The 18,980-nt window shown below is 39.7% G+C and overlaps 2 protein-coding genes across 3 annotated transcripts; both read right to left on the reverse strand.

Annotated features, from left to right (window-relative positions):
• Positions 1-5,459: 5,459 nt before the first annotated feature.
• Positions 5,460-13,539, reverse strand: LOC115582603 (aminoacylase-1). Of its 2 annotated transcripts, none has more exons than XM_030418645.1 (15): positions 13,447-13,539; positions 12,924-13,071; positions 11,249-11,313; positions 11,042-11,146; positions 10,854-10,948; positions 10,591-10,667; positions 9,267-9,356; positions 8,071-8,127; positions 7,884-7,957; positions 7,731-7,780; positions 7,161-7,305; positions 6,916-6,984; positions 6,751-6,830; positions 6,210-6,270; positions 5,460-6,110 (listed from the first exon to the last, which is right to left on the reverse strand). In XM_030418645.1, exons 2-15 carry the CDS (start codon positions 13,048-13,050, stop codon positions 5,946-5,948), a joined length of 1,260 nt encoding a protein of 419 aa, XP_030274505.1. In that variant the 5' UTR covers positions 13,051-13,071; positions 13,447-13,539; the 3' UTR covers positions 5,460-5,945. The 2 variants fall into 2 exon arrangements, with proteins under 2 accessions (XP_030274505.1, XP_030274506.1); XM_030418646.1 differs by having other exon boundaries at positions 13,238-13,468.
• A 1,444-nt stretch (positions 13,540-14,983) lies between these two features.
• abhd14a (abhydrolase domain containing 14A) lies at positions 14,984-18,965 on the reverse strand. The gene is made up of 5 exons (XM_030419623.1): positions 18,577-18,965; positions 17,265-17,545; positions 16,955-17,070; positions 16,564-16,799; positions 14,984-15,950 (listed from the first exon to the last, which is right to left on the reverse strand). The coding sequence occupies exons 2-5, from the start codon at positions 17,525-17,527 to the stop codon at positions 15,768-15,770; spliced, it is 798 nt and encodes a 265-aa protein (XP_030275483.1). The 5' UTR covers positions 17,528-17,545; positions 18,577-18,965; the 3' UTR covers positions 14,984-15,767.
• Positions 18,966-18,980: the final 15 nt, after the last annotated feature.

Genomic DNA, 18,980 nt, shown 5'->3' on the forward strand with positions numbered 1-18,980 from the left:
AAGCTAGCTGCTAGGCATAAATTATGCAGATGTGTGACATGATGATATAGTGTGATTTTAAGTAGTCACTGAATTAAGGCAGGACTACTGACGAGGTATTTCAGAGCAGTGTTTTATGTGGGAGAAAGGTATGATCAACAATAAATAAATAAATAATAACTTTATTTATATAGTTATTATAAAAACAGAGGTACATATTGTACAAGATGGAGGGATTTTTAAAAAAGACATCAGAATCAGAATCAGCAGTACACAGGGAGTTACAGTCAAGGCGAGACTGGATAAATGTATGTACAACCTTGATTTTTGCAATGTTATGTATCTGAGAAAAACATGATTGGACAATCTTTAAAATCCGAATCAAACAAAACACCAAGATTTCTGGCTGAGTGCTTTAAGTTGGAGGCGAATTGACTAAGAAGGTGACAATCAAACAGTCCTGATATGAAAGGGGGCAAAGAGGACGACTTCAGGTGTGGTGTTGTTGACAGAAACATATAATAAACAAAGAAGGAAAACAATGAAAACGCAAAACATGTCTCCTTTTGAATAAACAAATTGTGCTTTAACATGTACATCATCCTTCTATAAATCCTGCATGCAGTAAATAGCCCGCTGGTGGCCTACACTGACAGGCAGGCTATACATGTGTGCACATAACCCCCCACTTCATGTATTTAAAGGAAAAGCTCACCCAATAATGAAAATGTTGTCATATCTATGTCACGTTTCAGATTGCTATGGGCACAAATGGGTTTCTGCAAAGGTCGACCGACACCAGAGCATCTGTTTGAAGTTCATATTCCTTGCTAACAGCTCAGTTAAACTGGCTTTGATCAAAGTATCTTGATTTTGAATATCTGCCAACCAAATCCTTTCCAAAATATTTTTGTACTTTCATGTAAGACAGCTGTACAAAATACTCAGACTAAGGTAACATTTAATTAAAATACAGTATGATTAGCAAAGACAAAAAAAACAAAAGAGAGAGAGATTTAAATCAGTTTGACAGGAGAGTGGCTCTGCTTCAAGAAAATATAACATGCATCTCAGGTTTGCTTTGATGGTTTGAGTATTTTTGCTTCTGTCCTATTTTGTTTCCTATCCATGCAGAGGAGTGTCAGCGTGGATCTACTATTGCAGGAAGGCTTTGGACTGGAGCCAGACAGCCTGTCTTCATCTCCACAGGAACATTATACGTTCAGGTTTGGCTGAACCAACTCTGGAGTCCTGAAGAATCTCACAGAGAATCAACAATGTAAAATACAAATAATACAACTCAACTCAAATCGGGTTCTTGATTGCAGAAAAATTAGAAAAATGTTAAAATGAGTCTTTTAATCTTTTGATCTCGCTTGTCCTCCAGCATACATATAAAGCTGCTGTAGGTGATTTATTTGTATTATAGATGATCTGATTTCCAACAGTAATCTCTCTTACAGAGTGTTTTGCCAGCAGCCTGTGTGTCTTGTACCACCGCTCACGCAGTAAAAGAGAAAGGAAAAAAAGGTATCACTGCTCACTTTAGCCAATCAGGACAGATGTCTATAAACAGGATGTCCTGTCTGCTCGAGGACATCACAGGATCCTCATGTTCTGGTACCTACTGCCAAGCTACCAATTCCAGCAACTTGGTGATGTAGGACAAGTTATGAAAAACTCTTGAAGAAAAGAAAGAGGCAAGAGAGCTGCCTCAAAAAAACAAAGGAAGAAAGGAGTTGTGCAAGTGCAGTGATGTAGAGAAGGAGGGAACAGATCGTCAACTGCAAAACGTACAGGAAGATTGATAAAATGACAACACCGCTTACAGCAGCTTTAATCAATACACCTTTGTCACACAGCAGACATTTCACTTGTTAAACACAGGTGTAACGAATAAACTGAACACTGGTTGTGTTGTTCAGGTTGGCATCAAACCTGAATGGAACAGAGGCATCATTAATGTTACTCATCACAAGTGCATAAAAGTCTGTTTCCCCATTTCGCCCGATGTGTCTCACGTCCAGCTTGGGTCAGCATCGGGAGAGTGACTCACCCGATGTTTCCACTGGAGCTGTTATGTCACCGCTTTGTGAGACCAGAGTGGCAGAGAAATGACGGGGCCCCGTCAGTGATATATCACACCCTCTCCTCAGTGAATATGAGTTGTTACCATGAGGCTGGAGGTACAGGACCTTTCATTATAGCTCTGTTAATGAAAAAAAATCCTTGTGATATGAGTTATGTGGCTTGCAGTTTGGTATAAGTATTCTTTATTGTTCGTGATGTTGTGAAGCACTTTCTCAAGTGTCTGTGTTTGATTGCAATCGTTGTTATGTTGTGGTTGTCACTGTCAAGGCACAAAAAGAATTTTCCTGGAGGATAATAAACATTGTGAATACAGATTAGAGAAATCATAACATCACTGAAACCTTTGGCTTATTACCAGGATATCACCGTAATGTATAGAGGCTCTGCTGCAAACACACTGTGCAGAGATAAATGTAAAATGTGTAGTAGCAAAGCAGGAATAAAAAATTTCAAACTAGAGTGAGAAAACACTGAGAGTTACATTTATTTCATCACCAGCATAATAGAAAAATATATTTCTGTTTTGATTCTCTCACAACCCATTGATTTTCTTAATTACTGAAATAATTATTGGGTCAATTTAACAGGCTATTAGTGACAATAGTCTCTCCTGGTACACGTGAACCAGTAGACAGTAGTTTGAGGATGAAGCTTCTCTCTCATCTGTAAACCCTTTACAAATGGTTCTTTAATCATATGGTCTTAAAATTCCTCACAATATAAGAATCCTTTGTCAACAGCCTTGTGTATTTGTGCTCTTAGTCTGCAAAAAAGATATTCTGAAGCAGTAGAAACAGAACAACAAAATATATTGAACACAGTATATGATTAGGTAACTGTAATCTCTGACAGACTACAATTTATTCCCATTTATGGGAGAATCTTATGGTTATCTCAACGGGGCTATAACTACAGTGTGTTCACTGGACAATTGCGGCAGCACTGCAGGAGAGCAGACTAGAGAGAAATGCCACTCAGCTGGAAGATTTACAGTATGTATGTTCCGTCATACACTGCAGCTGTGATATAAACAGCTGCTGCCAGAAGCAAGAAACACAAAGAGAAGATGTCAAATGAAGCTGCTTGAACAGTGAAATAAAGTCTGATGTGAGCCTCTTTTCCCATGTGGATCTGTTTTAACTCACACTAGTTGGTACCATCTCCCTCACTTTGGTGCTTTCTTCTAAGTCAATCCCCTAAGTACAGGTCATAGGTGCAGGTCAGTCTCATTGTTTTAACATCTTTAAAAGCTGTATGTTTGTATATAATTATATTAATGCTGATAAGACCACTGCAGGGCGTGTGTGGAGAGTCTGCAGGAGTCAGGTTAAATCTCCCCGTGTGCTCTCTGCTCAGGTGTCCTGATCGAGACTTGAATCCCTGGATCGCCTCACTTCAGAGCCGAGTTATTGGGTCTGATCCTGACCCCTGACCAAGAGAGCGAGAGTGAGAGGGAGCAACTCCCAAAGGATTTTAATTTCCTCAGAGATAACATGCACGTAAACCACTTTGGCCTCAAAACAGATGGCTGCATTTTACTGTGATAATGCTTGGGGTGCACAAAATTCATTAAAAGCTTTCCTGAAATGGGAAATTGAGTTTTTTTCTATGATAAGCTGGTTAACGTCACCTATGTTTTTCCGCAGCCCAGCACTCAGATGCTCGACAGCTCACCCGACAGGATGACTGCACCTATTCCTGCCCCCTCTGGGAGGAAGGATGTGGGTTCAGCTTTTAGTCGTCTCCCTGACGGCCCCATGTGCTAATACTGCTGTCATGTCCTGGGGAGAAAGAAGACTAATTACTGACTGCTCAGTCTTCCTGCCAGTACCCCTCGGAGAGCCATACACTGTTAATTGGACGACAACTCCAAAGGGAGCTGAACTGTAGATGAGACCGACCTTTACCTCAAGAAAACAGCATTACATAACAGACATTTTTAATTGTCATTTTTAATGTCATTTCACTGAGTGCACCTCCATTTCACAACATCGTTGTTTGCAATAATACACCATTTTATTTTTCTAAATTAAGGCATGTTCTCCTGAATAAGTTTAAACAACCTCTTGTTTAGCTAATTTCCTAGATGACCAAAGTGGAGTGACTGACTGTAGGCCAACGTCTCACTTGTCTTGTTCTAATGGATTTTAAAATGCAAATATTTGTGTTTCTCTGTCTGAGAAATGTTACCTGCATCATTCCACTAGATTTTCTTACAATATTTTTTGTCCTTTTTCAGATTAAATAGAACAGCTGAAGCGTGACAGCAAATGGGATGCGAGAGAGGACGGCTGACATGAAGCACAGGTTCGAATCCTAGGCCACTGTGGCGAGGACACAGCTTCTGTACATTGGGTGCACGCTTTACAAACTCATTTTACATTTTACATGTTTGACTGCATTAATATAACATCTACATCTTCACTAACAGCTTTGAACTGCACTTGGGCACAACAACTGTGTGTTAGGCTAACTGCAATCATGCTAACTTTTAGCAGGTATAATGTCTTCCGTGTTCAAAATCTAACTTCAGCGTGTTAGCATGCTAAGTATTACTACAAGTACAGAAGTGTGGGGGATGTTATGTTTGCTATTTGAAGACCATATAAACCAAAGTATTTGACAAATTGAAATTTGAGCCAAATGATGGCTCTAGATGAAGTGTCAGGGGAGCACCAGTGATAATCATTCATAATGAACGTCTGTACCAAAGTTTGTGTTGATCCATCCAGTATATGTTGAAATATTTCAATAAAAGCCAGAAATGTCACCCCACTAGTGGGAGTCATCAGATCATTAGGTTCCATCCTTTGGGGAACATGAACATCTTCACCAAATGTCATGGCAATCCATCCAATAGCTGTGTAAATATTTCATCAAGAACAAAAGCGGTGAACCATCCTACCAACATCCATAAAGCCATCTGTCTACTTGCCAACTTGACTAAACAAACCTGAATTTGCAGTAGCTGCGACCACACACACTTACTCCACCACAATTTGTTGGAATACTAGCTTCGATTCCATCTTGCTCATTGTTAAAAGGCTAAATGCTTTCAGCCATGTGATCATGAAGCTCAATGTGGTGGGTAGGCTGGACCCTACCCCCCAAATACTATACCCTAATGGTAATTTTGGGTTGCACTTAGTGATCATTTGAAGGCTGCATCGATAGATTCAGTAGTTTAACTTATGTTTAGACATCTTTATTGATGTAGTAATGGTAAATTTTAGTGCCTGTCCTTGAAGCAGATGGCTGTCATGCTTTTGCCGTGGGCAGTCAAAAATCGTCTTCCATGACATGACACAGCGCTCACCCTGCTGCTCATTCACTGATGTCTTAAATTGCTCATTAGTGTGGAATCAGGCACGAAAGTATGACCATAAAAGTAATGACCAAATATATTTATTCAAATCAAGTTTATTAAATAAAATTATATTTGTGGAATAGTTCTAAAATCAAGCTAAATCTAAAAAGTGGCTATTAAGTGACATTTGATCTCATGAGTTTATCAAATCAAAGTCGTCTTCACATTTTAGTAAGTTAACCTTTCCATACTGATGGAAAACACTGTTTACATAATAGCTGAAATTTCTTTAAGACTGCATACACACAGGCACACTCAATCAACAATGCTGACACACAGTAAGTATGTTGTTAAAAAACAGTTGCATACTGATGTATGCAAAGCTTACTGCGCCTATATCCTGAGAATCATTTAAAAAAAAAAATCAACGGTACCAAAGGCTAAGTGCTCAGTTTTGGCTAATGATATACATATTCTCATTCTTTGGTAATCTCTGCAAATAATTCAAGTTAAATATTCAGATCATCCGTGAAATATGTTTTAAAGAGGATTAAAAATGAGGACTTGTCTAAGCCTCAGCAGGACAGGCAGGAACGCTTGCTAGAGCCGAGATGAGCCTCTCAAACACGCTGATGCCTTTCAGGAAGACTTGCTCATTCAGAAACTCGTTATGATCGTGCAGCAGGATTGGCGTCCGGTTCATTGGGGAAAAGCCGATAGCAGGGATACCCACCTAGATTGAACAAAAAAACTATTACTGGGGCACAGAACAATGTTGTGATAATTGAATGACTTTTTTCTTCTTGTTATCATATCCAGGTTTTATACTCACAGCTCGGATAAAGCGGCTATCTGTGGCAGCTGGAAATATCTCCTTTTCCAAAGTCAGGTTCCTACAGTGGAGATAATATAATGCGACTTAGTTTTCATGATACAAGGACAGATTCAACATGCAAATACTTTTCCAAAACATATCTCAGAGGTGCAACAGCCTGTGTTAGGCAGTGTTCGACAGACACGACCATTTATATATTTCCAGTGGAATACACAGTAAATGACAAAAGAAAAGCAGCTTTGTGCTCAGTTCTGTGACAAGTAATTGTAGATAGCACAGACAATTGTGGCCCATTCAAAACGTGAGAAGATGATTGTGGGAGCTGTGTGAATATTTGCAGCTGAGGTGTGACATTTCATGGAGCAAATGCATTACAATGAGTTGTGTAAACAAAAATGGAGGATACAAAAATCTGGTCTGCTAAAACAGCAGACAAAGATTTATTTTGGGTCCCTGATATATCTAAGACATTTAATTGCTCATCTACTGTAAACAGAGGTAAAGTTTTCGTAACGGTACACAGATTATGTGTGCTCACATTGACTTGCAGGCTCCACTGAAGGTGCTCCACCAGGGATCGTTCTCCTCTGTCGAAGTCACATTCTGGTTCATGTGTTTCTGCAATGGATGGTAGCTAATTTAATTCAACTGACAACAAGAACATACCATTCTAGAACGAGGTACTGAGTGTACATGCACTGACCTGAGCAAATTCGTAGGTGACATCTTCTCCTGCTTCCTTACACCACTGTTTGATCTGTCTTTCAAACTCCTAGAAGGATAATGATAATCAAAAAGTTTGTATCATTAACACTGAGCTGGAGGTCAACACACGCTGACACATTTGTCTGTAGATCAGATTTCTGCATGACTACAGAAACAAGTCACACAAACACAAATGTCTTCAGAGAAACATTCACGCCCAAATAGACGAGCACGCCAACACACCTGAAGATTTACTGTAGGTGGTATTCTTAGGTCAAAGCTGACGTCCATTTCAGCTGGGATGACGTTGTAGGCCACACCTCCTTTCACCATGGTCATATTCACCGTGGTAACATCACCAAGCGTGAAACACTCACTGGTATTTAGCCTAAAGTATAAACACTAGTAAGTAATCGGAATTATTGCAATTACAATTATATTACTTTGATAAAATCTAGTAGAGTGGACAAAGGACTTCAAAAAAATCAGTATCAAATCTTGGTACAAAATAAGTAATTAAAATCTCACTGTTTCTGCAAATATTCATGTATGTCTCTGAGACACAAACACAACACAGAATGGCTGAGGGGTCGCCTAACATATGTTTTACATGACCAGGAGCCGAATTATTGAATTTCTTTGTACAATTGGCTGGGAGCTAAACAGATTTTAGCTGAGGCACCTCTCATACACATGCTTCTACCTCAAAGAAAGTAACTCCTACTGCCTGAATTGCAATACCATGAAAAATATGAAATCCTGACAGACCCAATGGGTGAAACTGGCGAGTGTAGTGTCACACAGAGTACTCACCTGTGTTTCTCCTTCTCTCTGAAGTCCAAGAAGGAGTTCATGACATGGCGCTGTGAAGGAAAAGACAGTAAGGTCACTGACACTATCCCTGAAAAGACAGGTTTTTATGATTTAACAGCTTTTTCAACCAGTTCCAGGACGTTTGATATTTACCAGCTTCTCAGCAGCTGTGTTCTCAACAAACCTAGAGCCATGACCTGGACTGCCTGGGCAGTGGACTGTAATCCCTGGAAAGAAGAGGGCATTCTGCTTGATTCAAGATCAACATCATCACCCTTTCAAAAACCTGATGCAGTCTGTTAAGATAGTGGAAGTCTTTTACAGTATATTCTATACTTACACCAGGGGTTCCTCTCTCCATAAAACACAGTGAAAGCCTCGCCAGGGTTGGCCAGACCTACAGAACACATGCAGACAAATGCAATTTTTAACATTATACTAGTGCACAAACTGTGGGGACAAAGGACAGAAGCTGATGTTGTACTGATTAGCAACTAGCAACTACACCACATGAGAATGTATGATCCTCCACAACCAGGGACTGAATCAGCACACATTTGCCTTTGGATTTAAAATCAATAAAAAGTAATCCGGCACAGTGGGTAATATAACATTTCAACATTTAGTTGTCAGACTTAACAGACCCTAATGACAAACCCTCTCTGACTCTGTGCACATGAGAACAAATATAATACTGGCTATCAATATGCTGGCAGGTTCCTTTCACATACAGCAAACAATTGGCCTCGAGATGGACAGTAAATTTATCTAATTACTGACATCATGGATTTCTCACAGAATTTAAATAAAATTGTCCCATTCACATCCAACATCGAATCAGCTCACAGTAATGGTCTTAAACTGGTCACGCTGTAATTAATCACAACAAACATCACAACAAAGGAAATGTAAACATCACCGTTTTAACAGAAGGGTTTTATGGGGCGAGTCAGAGGTCAACCATGAAATACAAGTTTTTGAATTCAAGTCCACCTGGAGAGCTTTATTGCAACTCTCTCTTCCCCCATTTTCTGCTTTCTTTCCACTGTTTCTTATAAATGCTTAAAATGCCCCCAAAAATGGATTATTGTTCAATGTTAGATAATATGATTGTAAAGATTTAGAGGTACATAATTCAGCACTACTGTAGTTTAGTCTGATTTGGTGACTTTGCCTGACCAGATGTCTTGATATGGGAATAATTTGGAGACAACAGATGCAACCACATGAAGTTAAGAGACGTTTCCTTCTTTGAATCTTTCACCTACCTTCACTTACTTTGGAAATTACTGTGAAAAACTAACTTTAACAGTGACCTAATGGTAATGTGGTATGAGGCAAATCTGTTTCTGTATTGTTAACTACAGAAACTTCATATAACATTTCAACAAGCAGCTGCATTCCAAACAGTAAACTAAATTTCTATTGGTCAACAGCTGAGCCCAGTTTCAACTTATTATGTTTGTGAGTGGCATCCAGGGTTCAGGTTCTTTCTCATTAACTTTTGAAAGATGTTGCAAATAGTTATTCATTTACCTTCATCGAGTGCAAAGCCAATGTTTAATTTTTGGAACTCTGGATGCTTCACAAATGTTTCCATTCCCTTGTGACCTCCAACTTCTTCATCTACAAAGAGAGACAAAACACACATTTTAGTTGCGATATTTTCACCTGACAAAAATGCTTATACCTGACAGACCAAGCTCTGAGGCGTTTTCAATCCTTTTGGCTGATAAGATGTCTGCTAAAGTACAAGTTGGGTGGAGTTATATTGGAAATTACATGAAGTCACTAAACTGGCAGTGCTCGTTATGTTGCGATCCACTGTAAATCCACAAAAACGAATTTCCACATGTACAAGTGCGATGGAACAGTGATCACAGTCTGAATTCAAATCCTGAAACTCGGGCAAGATCTACCGAGCCTGACTTCACCGACATCGACACAGATAACATTATAGCAGTATGGTAGCTTATCAAGCTACATGTGCTACATGTGCTACATCTGTTAAATCAGCTGTTGTACTCGCTTGTGAAGTTCATAGACTTGCCACACAAGCATCAGTCTGCTGCAGGAATCCATGTGTTTCCAGGCAGATGATCTGTGACACATTTAGATCTGAAGTCGGGAATATACACTTGGAAATATCGACTTCTGACTTGCAGTGGATTGCAGCATTAGTGTCGGTTGGGGTTTCCTGTCTACTTAATTTCAGCAGCCATAACAGCACGTGCCACTTATGCAGACTTGAATGCAAGGCTTTGAGTAAACACACTACAGCATAATAAACAATACAGACTATTAAACACATCTTTGAAATAGCTTATAGGGTGAACTCTTAATGAAAAAGGTCATCTTACGTCTTCACCAATTATTACAGTTTTGATACTGTTCGCTGTCATACCTGCTGCCTCGACTGTCACTAGCACAACACTTGCTAAGCGAATTTTTCCACTCTGGCCACTGCATAACAAGCAGCATGCCGGCTCTATTCAAACCCCAATAGTATCAAACCTCAGTTGGCGGATAGAAACACTGGTGTACTATCTTTTAAAACGGAGAATTCAGTTTTCTAGCATGTTCCATCACCATGTTTAGCGCATTAACACACTACCGGACTGTTAACTGTAGTGTCGCTCCAGGTCTGCCTGTAGAATAATTCCGTTCAACCACAACAGGTGTAAAACAGCTACCAGAAGAGTAAATGCAAGTGAGGCAGTCTGAACAAGCCTTCACCGTCTTGAGAAGACATCTAATCAGGCAAAATAAGTGAAAACACCTGTGTCGCTGGAACAGGGCTGTGTAGATGCTTTGAGAATGAACTACAAATACAAGAAGGGAAGTAATCAAATATCTTTACCAGGAACAAACATTAAGTGCACAGTGCGCATCAGTTTCCGTCCCTCTGCCTTCAGTCTTCTGATTGCCTGGATGTACCTGCAAAGAACAAAAGAAGACACAGCAGCGTTATGACAGAAATAAGAAATGGGAGTCTGAAGTGACAGTATGCAGGTTGAGTGAGTAGTAGTCTGTTTCACACAGAGCATAATTAAAAGTGAAGTTCAGAACAACTAGAGCACAAATCCTGTGTAATAAAGCAAGTTATCAACCAGTTATACCCACTGTATAGTTACACATTTCATGTCCTGTGATCCCCGGGCATAAATGTTGCCCTCTGCATCTTTGAAAGCACTGAAAGCATCGTATTTCCAATGTTCCTGGAGAAGAGATTGATATCAAATCCATTTTTTTCATGTCTATAACAAACAATAACAGGATTGTAGCACCTTGAACAGAGACAGACGGCATACCTGGAAAACAGGTACAACATCCGTGTGGGAATTCAGTAAGATGGATTTCAAGCTTGGGTTCGTCCCTTCCCATGTCATGATTGCCACAACTCTGCCTGGACAAACCTAAAGCAAAACGGCCCATGGTATCACTAATGTCTGTACTGGATCTACAACATGTACACATATTTTTGCTATATAAATTAGATCACCATCATTGACACACACCTCTATCTTTTTAATGGGTAGCCCAAGCTCCTCCGCCATTCTGTCCAGGAACCGAAGAGCAGCATCTTTAAATAAATCAACAGACAGCAGAACAGTCAGTTTAAAAGTTAATGAAACACTTCTCAGAAGAGAGAGAGAGTCGTGATTCCTGCAGCTGCTGGTTGTGGCAGTACCGTCGGACTTCAGTAAGAATCAAGATTTCTATTCATTCTCATCCATTTTCAGGTCAGAGTGAGGAGGCAACCAGTCTATTTTTTTTCACATTCAGTAAGATGTTATTGATACCAGTGGAATTATCTATTCTGCCAATCAGTTTGATTCTTTATCAATTCCTGATAAGTTTTGTGTGTTTTGGGGAAAAAAGTAGGTCTACATCAGTTTTTCAGCATCAGTGCAAATGTTATTCGTTCTCAGAGTCTGAACACATTGTGGAGTAGAAGGAGAGTAAAAGGAAAGACAGGGTTTTGATCGAAGTGTTCAAAAGCTCCACTGCTTATTTTGCAACCGTTCCTAATTCCCACCCCTAAAATCTGTACAGATTTGCTGGTGTGTCGTTACGACAAAGGATAATTACCTTCTCTAACGAAAGTGCTGCTCGGTTGGAAAGCAGTGGCCAGCTGAGCAACAAACACATGGAATTCCTCCCTCGTCAAAAAGTTCTGAAGGATTCTGAGTGGAATTCCTGATAAAACATTACTAATTGATTTTTGAACTAATCCTTCAAAATAAAGTCCTGTACTTTACATTGGAACTGCAGGTCCTTTTGGACTTATATAATTTTAAATCTAAAAATCCTTAAAGAGTGTAATATTGACTACTATAGGTTTTTTTTTTTCTTATTCACAATCCTATATGCTTTTTAATTTCATCTATTGCTTCTTAAATACATTTTAATTCACTTTGCATACTTTTAATGTCCACATATAGAATTTTTTTTTTATATTAAGGCTTAAATTTGACTGTTAATTATGATCATTTTAAAGATATCACATATTACTGTAAAGAAGCCACATTTAGACCGTTTCTTATCCTCGGCCATGAGCCCTTATTGTTACAAGCTTCTAGCAGCTTTGGGACATGAGTTTGAAGTAATTGCAACAATCAGAAAAAAGTGCTGGCATGGATAAAAGGAATGGGAGGCACACAATTCCTATGGATTGGACAATTTGGAGGTTCTTGAGTCCCAGCCCGAGGGACAGTATCCTATTATCAAGCAGCAGACAAAACAATCTCAGCTGCCAACAATGCGCAATCTCGTTCTTTTGGTCAGGGCCACAGCTATTTTGGGTTTCTTCTGAACACAGAAGAGGTGAAAATCTTTCTCAGCATCACAAGCTTCATACATAACTAGGAGCATTTAATATGTAACAGACACAGATAAGAATTGGACTTTGAGATATCACTGCACATAAGATGATAAAGGGATAAAGGGAGGAGCACCCAACTCATCTACAATAGACTTTTAAACTACAGGAATGTAAAGTGATATGATCTGACAATGGTAGCATTTCAAGTGGAGCAACAGCAGCACACAAATGACAACACAAAAAAGTGTACTGTTCACATCCTAACTGCAAAGATAAATGCAAAAAAAATCAAATAAAAAAAAATCCAACTGTGACATTTCCAAAGGGCATGGCTTGATGTTTGGTGTACTGTGAAGAAGATATCTCACCATAGTCTGGGTCCGGGTGGACAGTTTTGAGGCGGAGGTACTCTCTGAACAGACTCACAGAGGGGTCCTCTCCCTCTGGAGAGCTCTGTCCGCCTCCAACACCTGGACCATCTTTGTCAGGTAGCATGGTGTGAGTGAAGTCAATCCTCTGAGGACAACGACAACAACAACAACACAAGGACCAATATGTCAGGATCATGTGACAAATATCCAAACACTGTCTCGACCCACCCACACACACACACACACACACACACTGTCAACAACGTTAGCTCACGTCATGACCGTTAATGGACCAGGCCTGTAACTATTACCGTCGGCTGTGTTCACATGCTGAGGATCAGTGTGTTGCTACAACAGCTAGCTAGCTCAGTTAACTTGTTCCTTTCTCTTTAGCTTACAGCTGCGTCCTCACGAGCTACGAGTGCTGACAGCGAGAAGAGGTTACATGACAGCGAACAACGTAGAAGTATTTTTTATCACGTTTATGCAATCAAATACGTCACAATAAGTTGGTGCTCACCCTGAGGTGCTGCTGTCTCTCGTCAGGTAAGCAGCCTCGCAGTATGTCAGCAAACGGCACGCGATTGGGCCTGATCCTGCCCTTCAAAATAAAAGACCTGTCGCCGAAATAAAAGTTCTCTGTCACTGGTGACAACACAATGATTTTAATTTGATTACACAAGCAAATTATGTAATAAAAAAGACAATACATCTCTTAAACTTTAAATAATTACCAGTTATTTCTAATATTCAGTCAGTGTTTTGTATAATGGTTGTTTTCTTTATAATGTGTTTTCTGCATTAGCTCAAAATGATGCATCATTTCTGACATGGGCCAGACACACTCCTGCACATTGGCCCTTATTCAGGTCACTGCACACAGGGTGCAATATGTAATTTTCAAGTAACCTAAAAAAGAAAATGAAGGGTTATTCGGTCACTGAATGTTGCTTTTTCGCCAGAGTATGGTGACAGCTGTATAGCAGTCTGTGTGAGATGCATGGAGAAACACACTGAAACCCAAAAAAATAAGCACACTTCAGAGATTAGATTGACCACTGATTCTTTTATTGACACGTTGTTCGTCCCTCAATTTCGTCGATGATATTTGGCTGCCTGCCCTCTTTGGTTACGGTATTATTAGGCCTGTCAATCATTTTGCCAAAAAAAAAAATTGCTTCAGAATCAGAAAGCATACGACGTAGATATGTTGAGTTTTAGGATTGAGATTCTCCATGCATCTCCCTTTGACTTCAATACTGCTGTTGCCAGTCTGGAGCCAAAGCAAGACTCGGTGATGTAATGACCCGTCCTCCTTCAGGATCCTTGGTAGTTTTTGGGGAAAACATTTTAATCAGAGAAGATTCTTAATTTGCATTTGCATGTTTCAAAACAAGCCCATCTACTTCAGTAGTTGAGGAGAATGCAGCAATATTGCTTTGCTGTGAAGCTCCAGAAATGTTGTGTGGACTGAACGACTATGAAACTTCACCTACCTTTCCCTCAGCATGGGGGTGAGAAGATAATGACTGACTTTCCATTTTTGGGTGAATTTATCCTTTAACATAAATTATCAAAAAACATGCATAGGCTGGGGCTCAGCATGTGTGTGCCCGCTGATCATGCAAACTATGAAAATACTGATGAAAATAAGATTATTTGATGAATTTTAGGAAGTAAAAGAACTTAATTCATTTAAGCAGCATTATATTTTTGCATAGTTTGATCTACAGCATTATGCATCTTGTCCTATTAAGAGACATTTTGAATGCAAAATCTTCTGTAAAAACTATAAGGACAGAAAGAACAATTATTCCCTCTTAAATGTAGTGCAGTTTAAGTTTAGAACATACTAAAAAGAACATAATTGTTCCCAAGACAATCAAATTTGATGTCATTTTCAGCATAAGCAAAACCTTCCAGTGGTAGATGTACAAAGCGGTGTCAGAAAGTCCAAAAGAACTTTGACATATTGTGGTAAAAGGCATGATAATCTCAAAATCATCAAACCGTCAGTTCCCAAAACACAGCACTTCATCAATTGAAACAAACAAAAACACAATATTTTTGCTTTTATTTTAAGCTCTGCATAAATCTTATTTTAAGTTTGTTTTGGCATGATTGTCCAAACTTACTGCAAATATATTAAATACAACTTTTCATCATTATATAAATAAATGTGAGCTTTTAATGCATTATTTTGCATGGTCGACATTCTTTTTAATACAGTTTTTATTACAGCGTGTAGCTGCTGTTTGCTTTTGTTGAGAACGGCGTGTTTCCTTGGAAGCTGGAACAGTTATTAGATCCTCATGTACAAATCTGTTGGTCAAATGTGAAGCAAACAGAAGCTAATTAAACACGGGAAGCTGCTACATTTGCATATTTACAGTAACCTACATGTCACCTACAAAAATGGTAACGATGAAGCGAACACATTCCATGTTTTTACATGCAAAGAGAGACATGAACCACATGAAACAAAACCCACAACAATACAAGTCTGAAGCTATTTTTAAAACAAGCTGAGGTGAAGAAGTCTCGTATTTTTACACTACAGAAAACTGAACAAAGTAATGCGTACATAATGGAAACATCTGAAATATTGTTAACCGATACTACAAGATTTTACATGCCATTTTCCATTTATTAAAACCTACACCCATGCCAAATTTCTTTGAGTCAGGTGATGATATGAGAAAAATGCTGATCTTAGTGCCTTTTAGCAAAAACGTCACTACACTAAACCGCTGATAAGACGACTTGTCTTCCTCTATGTATTTTCTCTTCTTCTTTCTTTTGTTTCCACCGGTCTCCTTACTCTTCCTCCGCCACACGTCTTCACTTCAGTTTGCTTAGGAACTCGATCAATCCTTGGTGAAATTCTCTAGGTTTGTCCATGTAGCAGGCGTGGCGGGCTCCTTCTAATTTTAGCACAAAGTGATGTGGAAGCTGCATGAGGTTCTTGTGGGACTGCGCACCCAGATTTGTGTCCAGGGCTCCATACACGATCAGAGTAGGGGTCTGAAATAAGCACACAGAAGACTGTGAGACTGTGAGACTGTACGACGTAAAACGTTTTCACAAATGCTACAACAATACCAGCATACAGTGGTTAAATCTACTGTAACTGGATTCATAATCTGTGGCTCTTGTGTATGTATTGCATAAAAACCTACTAATACTCACAGTAGAGACTATTTAGTTGGACAAAAAAAGGAAAGTGAAGATGTCACCTTGGACATTCTTCGGAAGCTTTAAGAGTCCTTCTTTAACGATTAATCAATAAAGAAAATGGCAAAGAAAAAATCATTTAAAAAAATATTATTTGTTACAGCCCTACAATTGTCTTTTACTTAAAATATTGTGCCATAAAAACATGCATGAGAAGCCAGAACAAGGCACAGAACTGCATACATAAAACCATTAATAGGTATTTGAAGAGCAACTTTAGCAAGTCCTGAAGATCAGAATGACAAGCAGTCCAATGAGGTCCTACAGTTCATTGATGCTCGAGGGCCCCCTAGTGGGTAAATCTGGTCATGCCTCAGTAGTGTGGATTCCCCATTAAAAAGGCAGAGTAACTTTGTTTACTCCATTTGAGTATATCCATCACCACAAACGTAACCTTCCTCACCGGAATATTTTGGTACTGCTGTGGAGTGTAACTTCGGGTACCAACAGGTGCAATGGGGATGAAGCCATGCAGCTGAGCGTTGTTCTTCATGAGGAAGGGGATGGAATAATGTCCACTCATGGAGGGGCTCAAGAGCACGGCTGCCCTGACACCCAAAGACTCCATGAACCTTGAGAGGAGGTCCACCCGATTCTGGTCCGTCTTCAGAGCCTCTGAGTCTGGAGATTTTCCATACCCTTCAAGAAGAAGAAGAATTTGAGGAAGAGAAGTCACGGCTCGATTAGACCATTGTTAAGAGTGATTAATTTGAGTAGCATCATGCTTAACAAGATTAAACTGATTATAATCCAGTTTTAAGGGAGATTATCATCATTTCTGATTATGTGCCTACCTGGCAGGTCCATCGCCAAGGCCTGATAGCCGTTAGTTGCCAGAAGGGCCATTGTGCCGAGTTCTTCCCAGGTTTTAGATGTGAAGGCCTGGCCATGCAGAAGCACCACTTGCAGCCTGCAAAAATAAATCATTTTGTTTTCCTGTGATTTCTTAGCAGTTGTTTTTTTCAAAAATGTATAACGAGTACAGCCCCAGCAAATAAAGTATTTTAGTGTACAGGTCAGCAGGACACCAGCACGTATCAACAGACTCTCCTTACTGTCCTACAAAACTGGTTTGGAATTAAAAGTTAGGAGGAATCAGCTCACCTCGGCAATATCTGTCGTCCAGCTCCATCAACAGGCAAGGCTTCTCTGAAGAACAGTGGAGGGTCCCCTGGTAGCTGCCCGGTGCGAATGGACACGTTGATGGTTGGAAGCGGAGGAGGAGAGGTGGCCATCAGCCCCATTCTTTGAGCCTCAAGAGATGGCTCCATGCTGCCCTGACGTATAGATGGCAGCAGCAGGTACAGCAATAATGTGGCCAACAGCACCAGGCCCAGGACAACCAGACGATTGCGCAGGAAATTCATTTCGCCGAGATGAACAATCTAGGAGAAGTGGACAAGTGGAGAAAGTTCATTCAGAGAACCCATAACATGGATCCTAGTCATACTGTGCTTCTGATTGTTTGACAGTATATGCAGAAAGAAAAATCTTTTGTTCTTACATTTTTTCCCATAGCTTTAACCGTCATCACTACTAGGGCTTAATGATGTGCAGAAAATCTATACGGTGGAATATAATAATGATGATGTGATTTTTGCTGGGTTCTGTTGTTCCCTTATGCCTAGAGACTGAATCATTTCTGTAGCATCAAAATGCCACGAAGCACTGTATTTTTTTTCACCTGTGTAACACACCAAACTATTGAAGTACTATCAATGACATTTGGAAGGAGGATGGGTCTCAGCCCAGCACACCTCACTGACCTTTGGTGCGGACCCTGATAAAGGGATGGATCCTGGAATTTTCACTCACTTTATTTTACACTGGAAGATTTTCATTGTTTTAATTTATTTCTCTGGGGAAAATGTATCAATCAAGCATATTTAGGTGGTTGGTGTCTATGAGAGGGTGCAATTTATAGCATACCCTTGATGTGGTGAGGCATGTGCTCTACTGAGTGCCATTTCTGTGCATTACAGTATGTTGTGACACAGTTTACCTTTATCGAAAAACTGCAGTTAAATGACAAATAAGTACATCCGTATTTCTTTTACAGTTCAGCGCAGTTCGATCTTAATTAAGGGTGCAGACAATTGCCCCACAAAATGTAAATCAAAGTATGGACAAATGATTTATGCTCACATCGACACAGTAAGCTTCAGCATTAGGTAGCTGATAATGTTAACCAGATTATTATTTAAAGACTAAGAGGGGCTGCGCAGGGAAAAAAAATGACACCAGAAAAAAACCCACAAGAAATGTAACTAGGTGACAAATGTAATGTGAGCCAAAATATGCAAAAAAGCTAACATTAGCTGGATGAGTCGTTCTTCTACTAGCTAAAAATCTTTATACAAGCGGATGCTGTAGGCGACTTAATACATTAATGATGCAGCCACAGAGGAAAACTTACCAACACGGAGGAGATAATTGTCAGACACGTTCACTGACAAAAGGATAAGGATGTCCGCTTAATGGTCATGTCTTCTGCATATTTGTGGTTGCCAGTGATATTGTCAAAAGGCTTCGCGTGGAGGCTGTTGGTAGCTAGCTGTTCAAACTGAGAGGAGAACCTGAGCAGTTAGCCAGACGACAGCGACACATTTTTTTGCTGACAAGAAACTACCTGTGCTTTCAGCTGGTCTTGGATAGGAAATAATTAATGCTGAACCGAAAGTGTTATGCGAGGAAGGAAGAAAGAAAGAAAGGAAACATGTATATGTGACTATTAAAGACCAAATCTACCACGGTGTAAATCCTCTGTTCCTCGTCGGAGCATAATACGAGCTGCACATAACAACGCTTAGTACTGACGCG

Source organism: Sparus aurata, chromosome 6, assembly GCF_900880675.1.
Source record: "Sparus aurata chromosome 6, fSpaAur1.1, whole genome shotgun sequence".
Lineage (NCBI taxonomy): Eukaryota > Metazoa > Chordata > Actinopteri > Spariformes > Sparidae > Sparus > Sparus aurata.